Source organism: Garra rufa, chromosome 22 (genome assembly GCF_049309525.1).
Source record: "Garra rufa chromosome 22, GarRuf1.0, whole genome shotgun sequence".
Taxonomy (NCBI): Eukaryota; Metazoa; Chordata; class Actinopteri; order Cypriniformes; family Cyprinidae; genus Garra; species Garra rufa.
In genome coordinates, this window is record NC_133382.1 from 25,077,834 (window position 1) to 25,085,834 (window position 8,001).

At 38.1% G+C, this 8,001-nt stretch overlaps 1 protein-coding gene across 1 annotated transcript; it reads left to right on the top strand.

Annotated features, from left to right (window-relative positions):
* Positions 1-922: 922 nt before the first annotated feature.
* On the top strand, positions 923-5,084 carry sost (sclerostin). Its single transcript, XM_073828653.1, has 2 exons — positions 923-1,230; positions 3,318-5,084. Exons 1-2 carry the CDS (start codon positions 990-992, stop codon positions 3,710-3,712), a joined length of 636 nt encoding a protein of 211 aa, XP_073684754.1. The 5' UTR covers positions 923-989; the 3' UTR covers positions 3,713-5,084.
* Positions 5,085-8,001: the final 2,917 nt, after the last annotated feature.

Genomic DNA, 8,001 nt, shown 5'->3' on the forward strand with positions numbered 1-8,001 from the left:
TTGAACGACTGGCGGTCATAATGTATCAGAGCAGCGTTAGCGTTAGAACTTGTTGCTCAACCAGTTTTAAGCATACTGACATATTTTCTGTTCCTTGCTTAGCTTAATCGACAGGAGAACTAGAACAAGGACAGTATGCCAGAATTAGGAAATAATATCCTTTCAAGGTGTTTGTTTGTTTGGGCTCCCTCAAGAGGGCAGTGTTTGTACAAAGCGATGCATTTAACGCTGATGTGAGACAGTTATGTGCCACAAAGCATCTGAATCTTGTGCGCGTTCCACTGCTTATTCATATTCATTTTTAATTTATCCTGTCATACTGCTAACGTGTCCTTATAATATTTAATATAAAGCCAAAACAAAAGATTTGCAGTTAATAAAAGTTCATACAACTAGGCCTATATATAATATTTTCAAACGTTTCGGTAAGTGATAAAACTTATTAGTCACAGCACGTAAATTTCACTGCTGAAAACGCTAGCAAAACAAACACAAGTTAGCCTACGTTCGCGTTCTCGCACTTTAAAACTACAATATTGCGTCTGCTGAAAGATTATTTATCACAATTTAAAAAAAAAATACATTCGTGGAAATACACATCATCAAGTCATTGTATAATTTAAACACTGTTTCTAAAAAAATAGGCTTTTATTGACTAAATAAGTCGTGTCCAATGTTTCTAAGTAAATATAAGACAATAGAAAACGACACAGTTTAAAACACAGCAGTACAGACAAGCTGTCTCATTTCTGGAGAAAAATAGATGACTTTTCTCTCTCCAGGTTTGACCTTACATTTCTGCGCGTGCCCGTTACTCCCTATCAGTTTCTGAATGAGCGGCTCTGGCTAAATCCCTCCCACTTCGTGTAAGCGCTAAATTGTCTGGGTTTTTGCGAAACCTGTGGTACTCTATAAAGGCAAGCCTCTCACGAAGAGAAGAAAACCGGTCGGAGTTTTTGCCCGCTGAACGTCTCGTTCTCTCTGTCAGTATGCAGGTGTCTCTGGCGCTCGTGCACTGCGGCGCGCGGCTGTTGCTGCTGCTGCTGCTACAGGGATGTTTCACAGCTGCGCACGGATGGAGAGCTTTAAAAAATGATGCTACAGAAATTATTCCAGAATACACGGAGGACACGAATAGACCCGAGGAGCAGATACAACTTTCTGATAACAACACAATGAACCGAGCGAAGAACGGAGGAAGGAGGTCATCCGCCAACTCACGTACTTATGGTAAGTAAAAAGAAAAAGATCTTCAATTAATAGCATCAAATTAACACAAACATGTGGTACTTAAAATAGAATAGAACGTGGATTTGATTTTTTTTTTCTTTTAGGTTTACGTGTGGGCTATTTTTCCTTAAAATTGGGCCGTATCACGCCAATCTGTACTAATTCAATTTTTAGCCTATTTATTTTTTATTTAACGTTATTAAACCTCCTGCATTAGTTACTTTTTGAATTAAGTTATTTAGATACTGTACGTACGTACTGTAAATAAGTAGACTACAGATCGTTTTAAGTAAAATGAAAACAGTAAAATATACAAAATATATTTGAACACCTTAAAGGAATATGCATCTTTTAGCAAGTTTTTGCATGTTTGCAAGTTAACAAAATTTGAATACTAATTTTAAATGGTGAAAATTAAAAGGATTTAGTGTCAAATATAACTAGACAGTTTCCTCAAGATAGGCCTACATTTGTTATCTAAAATGGATTGGACTTTAGCAACTAAAAAGTTCATGTGGTAACTAAACGGCAACTATCTGCTCTAAAAAGTTGTAAATAGCATTGAACAGATAATTTCTCCAACCAAGGACTTTAAAAATTCACCCTGTATTTTATATTGCAACGTATATTTGTAGGCTTTAAATAGATATGTCCGCTTTTAAATGAAAGCTCTAAGTTTAGAAAGAATGCATGCCGTTCCCCGTTTTACCAGCACAGGTGATAACTTCAATAACCCTTTTTTGTTGCTATATCCCCTATTTTATATAATTAGACAAGGTCTGCCTTTCCATAACTATCTAATTGCAACAGTATGGTTTCGGGGTAGTTGAAAATGTGAGAAGTTATTCTAAGGGGTCATTTCTTCAGGGTATTGCCATGATAGAGAATGACTCCCACCTGTGGAAAGTAAAACTACTGTGAACCTACACTGAGTCTAACAATATACACTGTGTGATTGTATATGTCAGAATTAAGAAAAAAGTCTCGTAGAGGTTGTTTCCAGAACACAAAGCAATTTTGGCAAAAAAGCAAAGTGTGGAAATGTGTTGAGCGAGAAATTGGAATGTCTAAATTTATTGCTAAATAAATACACAGATTACTTCCAAAAATAATAACAAGCGATGATAATAACAATAGATATTAAAGCTAATTAAAGATTGAGCAATTCGCAAAGTCAACCAAAGATCCAAGATAATTTCAAATATCTAATATCATGTTGTGTTTGACCATAAGGAAACAGTTATCAAGCCAAGCTTGTACGTTATACTGGCTCGTTAGGGGGTGGAGAAAGATATCACACTCTCATGTGCTGCTCTTGACGGGGTGACGTGTGGTGTAGTTTCTCTGGTGGTCAGTGTGGGGTCATGTTGAGATATGTACTTCTTCCTCTGGCTCTCGTCCCGCTCCTCATAAAACATCAGATCAGGTTTTCAGAGAATCAGGGGAGGCAGAACCTGAACTCATCACACACATAAATCCTTTGTTCTTCTCCATGAGGGGAGCTGAAGAAGGAAACAGATCTTTCCACTCTCAGTTTCATCTCTTTAACGACACATTAAATGCGAAAATTGAATGAAAACATTGTCAGAAGAGTTTAAGCGAGCTTAGGTTAAATTCAAATCTTACTGCAGTCTTTTGATCCGATTCACAAGCAGTCGTTTCTGTACAGAACACTCTGGTCGGTGGGTTTCCAATTGACTGAGATTCTCATCAATTCCACCCTCAGTCAAGAGCATATCTACAGCTTGATAGTCAAATCCAAACCAGGTTAATAAAAAACATATTGCATCAATATTTAAAGATGTTATCATGCATTTCCTTGCTGGCTGGACACACAACACATTCCTCTGGGAAACTCGACAAAACACACAACAAAGTCAACTTCAGGAAATTTACTTAATGCCTGTGTATATAACAAAACATGAAACATAAAATCTGTTTTGTATATTGTAGCTGTGAATAATCCAAAACCCAGTATGTCATACAGGCTATAATAAACACCAGTTCTGGTAGCTGTGTTTTATTTAAGATGCATCCATTTTGTAAACATTTAACTAATCTCTTCTGGTTCTCCTCTTTTTTTCCAGGAGCCTCTGAACTAAGCTGCCGGGAGCTGCGTTCGACCCGCTACGTTACGGATGGATCTTGCCGCAGTGTCAAACCTGTGAAGGAACTGGTGTGTTCTGGTCAATGCCTTCCCGCTCACCTGATGCCAAACTCAATTCTGAGGGGAAAGTGGTGGAGAAGCAGCTCATCCGATTACCGCTGCATTCCCGCTCACTCCCGCACCCAGCGGATACAGCTCCAGTGTCCTAACGGACCAAATCGGACGTACAAAATCCGAGTAGTCACGTCTTGCAAGTGCAAACGCTACACTCGCCATCACAACCAATCGGACGTCAAAGAGTCGTCCTCCAAGAAGCCACGACGCAATAAGAAGCACCGCAGCAAAGTGCCGTCAGTCAACAGCAATTCGTACTGAGGGGAAAAACTGATACAGAAACTCTCTCTTGCACACATACAAATACACTTGTATACATATGCACACATATTTTTCAGAAACTGCAATCCTCAAGTACAAGGGAAGGAACAAACGCGTTAGCTTTTAACAAACTTGTTGGCGTGCCAACAAGTTTCCAATGTATTTCAGATGTCTCACTGTGCTCTTGAGCCGAAATAGTCCCAGTTTGATCACAGAATGCCAGCGGACTAATGGACGCTTGAGTAAAAGACGTATGCTGTTATGTGAGATTAGTTCAGGGAATGTGATAGTTCATGATATTCTTGCTCAAGCAGTTCATTTCAAGTTTGAAGTTCATTGAAAGGGTAAGCTAACTACACTGCGCTCATTTGAATGTTTGTGTACCAGATTTGGAGCAGCGTATGACTTGAGCGTCCAGCCGTGTCGGGCCCAAAAGACACGCCGCTGTTGACAGATCTCTGAGGCCCAGAATTCTTAACCTTGGTCAATTTTACCAGCCCACGAGTGCTCTTGAAGGGCCGGGGAGCCGAGCCAGTCACCATGTGAGTTTCTGCAACTTCACATTTCCACGAGAAACTGATCGGAACTGGCAGTTACGGAGAGTTCGAAAAGTTGTGTCAGCCCCCCGCGGTCCAAGTCCCCGGAGGTCAAGAACCGCAAACGATATTCCTGTGACTTGTCCTAATTACCAAATAGTTCCATTCCTGTGTTTAGGATTTGAGTCATAAAAAGCCATTTCCTCTAGATATGGTCAGTTCCTGTTTGTTAGCACACGCGAAAAAGAGGCCCACATGTGTGCAAGAATCTGCAGCAATACCTCGCGGGCAAAGAACCTTTCTGCACCCTCCTTCAATGGAAACCATTTGGAGATATTCAGCTATCTGCAATCGCTAGCAGGTTACTTACACCCATTACTGAAGTCTTCAGCAAAGATGTCATCCTTCCCGTCTCGTGACCGGAAAAGTGAGACAAATAAATGAACCAAACGTTGAAATTGTGGGCTGGATGTTGATTCTACACAGGATAAGAGATAAGAGAATTGTTCAACATGTTCAGCTCCCCGCCTTTTTTTTTTTCAAATGCTTATTTTTCAATTGTGTATTTGAAATAGCAACTGGAATGGATTTTTTTTAAATGTAAGCAGACTTGACATGAATAGCAACTTGTACATATTGTACCTGTGTGGTCTCACATTCTGTGTCTGACCAAAAGACTGTTACAAAGAATGAACTGCGTATTTATTTTTTTCAATTTCATCATTTAAATTATTTATACAATCCTTTTGTAGAAAATAATAGCCATTATTGTACTATATGTAATTATAGTGAATTTCGTAACGAAAAAGAGTACATGAATAAAGTTAAGCAACGTATATATGTGAAAAGAAGTGTGTTTGTTATCATTCTTGTCAGACTGCTTTGACAGATCCTTTCTCCTCTCGGGCCGTGCCCGCACGCTAAATCCGTCCCTCAATGAGCTCTCTGTAAACAATATTCCACAATTAGGAAGTAGAGGCTTTGTAGCACTTTGGAATGTCTAAGACACCTTTACAAAAGGCGAGAAAAGGAAAGAATCTCCTCGTCAGACAGGAACAGTACAGTCACAACAGAAACAGCCCTTTTTATCCGGTATAGTGAACTCAACCCACAGGCCTCCATTCATCTGTTTGTTTGTTTAAGCTTGCAGAGTCTGAGCCATAGATTGACAAGGAAATGTGTATTGCCGGACTTGTTCTAGTCCTTCTAATCTTGTCTGTTGCACACTTGAGTGCTTCCTCATGATGAAATTCTCTATATTAGGTCTAAATGGGTCCAGGCTGCTCAGTACACAAACTACATGGCGTCATTATGCCGTAAAACAAACAAGTTGACTTTTTTATGGCCATTCTACAGAATTCAGAGTTGTCTTTTTCTAAAAAAAATATTTTATACAAGGTATTTTAAGAAGGTTTTGGAATATCTCCCTATATTTGGAATATAACCTCTTCCTAAATTCTAAATTTGTCACTACCGAAACACATTAATATGACCTATTAAGATTTTGCTTATATCTACATTGTAAATATATATTGTCGCTATTTTATTAACATTTTTCTGAGATAAATTGATAACAATTACATTTTTAACAATATTTCAAGTGTAATGTATACGATTTGGGTATTTTGAATCTTATTTTCTTTGTGAAAGGCTAAAAGTTGATCATACTGATTTCAAATGTAAGGATTCATTAATTTGAATATACATTTAACCAAACACTGTCACTTTTGGTAGTGACAGTAATGCTTTGCTAGTAACCACATCACATTACAGAATTTTAACTTGCATACTACTAAAACTTTTGCATAACTACTAAAATTTTATTTATTTTTCCCAAATATGATGATTATGTGTTCCCTTTTGTCACTACAGAAACAATGATGACATGGTTTGGTCATGACTGTTTCGATTGTGACAAATGTATAGGATAACATAAAAAAAACAAAGATGTTGCTATCAAAATTCCACCAAATGTTTCAGTCGTGACTGTTTTGGTAGTGACAATTTCAGATACTTTTGAACCTAGCTCAAAGATACTAACCAGCACATGGTTAGCTAGCACAGTTCTGAACAGTGGTACACATATAAAAACTAAATGTTATAGAATAACTCCCAAAAAAGTGTTTAATTATAGAAAAAAGGTGTTCGGTAGTGACGTTCCTTACTTGAGTTACACAGATTTTTCAGACTTTTGAACACATTTACCTCAAAATGATGGGGCCTATCTCCTCACCATGTAACTATGAGAGAGGGGGATACAGGACTTTTTCCTGATCATAAATGTAGGGGGGTGTAGTTAAAATCAGTCTCAGCCAATAGACTAAAACATACAGTGTTTCGGCGGTGACATTTATTTTCTTTACATAAAGTTTCATAATTTAAAAAGAAAATATATTTTTTCGAACTTCACTTTTTAAAAGAACGGAACAAAATACAAAAAATATTTTAATATTATTATCATACATTGAAATTTAGGGGTTTGGGTTCGGGACACCACCTCCCAATTGAAGGTACCCAATAAATGATGGTTTTAAATATATTAAGCTTACTAATGTATTAAATATTTTTGTGGGTTTCAATAGATAATAGAAGGATCTTAGTAAACATCTAAGATTTGAGTATGCATATGCTTTTTAAATGTGTTTTTTGGTTGTGGGACAGCAGTTTGAACCAATTCTGTAGAATAGCACATCTGTTTAGATACTCTGAGGACTCTTAAACAAAACGATTTTCATTTCTTGTTCTACTATACAGCATCTATCGAGAACATATTTTACTCCAAAATTCGAATATAATCATCCCAAATTCACGGCCACTTGACGTGCCATGCTTTCGCTCAAAAGTAGCTGGCAGGCAGAAGCATTTCTCAAGTAATTCAAGAACAAGTGCTTGAACGTGTCACTTGAGTAGTTCCTAAATAAATTGATGCTGACAAAGCATCTGACCTGAGTTACGGCCCCTGTTTGCTGTCGTTACTCGGCAGGGACCTGGCACGGACCTCCACAGCCACAGGGAAAGCAGGAGTGTGTGAGAGAGGTCAGCTGGGACTCGCTCCTCAGTGTGTGTTTAACACTTTTGTGCCTGCTCCACAGTATCTCAGACGCCACAGCGCTGCTCAGACGCTTAACTCCTCCAGAGATCTCGCCGGCCAGATCAGACAATAGCTAGGTATGCACTTCTGAATGTAATTAAAGTTGTTTAAAATGGATTCCTAACTCTACTTTTGTCCTTGGGTCTTTTGACCTGTTTTCGCAAAATAATATAATACAAATGCAGAGGTTTTTAATACTGGAAGAGCTCATTTTTATTTTATGAATAATATTAAACAGTTTGGGACTGAAAAAAGAATTTAAGAAGTTTTTAAACAAGGTTTCAAATTGGTTCGAATTTGATTCAAGGACCAGACGGGTGCAGTTTCTTACGACAACAGGAGGGTTCGGAAAATGATGAGGCTCTTAAAGTATCTTTTAACCCTGTTAGCCACTTGACTTTGACTATAATGTATTAAAGACATTCATTGTTGAGGTCATAGCTCAACCTAAGATGACGTCTTACCTTTCAGTGTCTCAAAGCACACAGGCTGACCTTTCTTAGTGGTACACTGTGGACTTCCAACACATGATGGTGATTAAGTAAATCTCACTGAACCGCTCCAGAATGTCACTTCCTTCTGGTCAAGACTGCAAGCACACAAAATTAAAGACACTGCTTTTGCATATGAAAAGTTACAGAGCTGCTGTGTACTATCAAAGA

Excerpts from the sequence above, each read along its gene's own strand:
- sost (XM_073828653.1), top strand. The coding sequence starts at position 990 with ATGCAGGTGTCTCTGGCGCTCGTGCACTGCGGCGCGCGGCTGTTGCTG. Across the intron at positions 1,231-3,317 it reads CGCCAACTCACGTACTTATG|GAGCCTCTGAACTAAGCTGC; the intron begins GTAAGTAAAAAG and ends CTTTTTTTCCAG.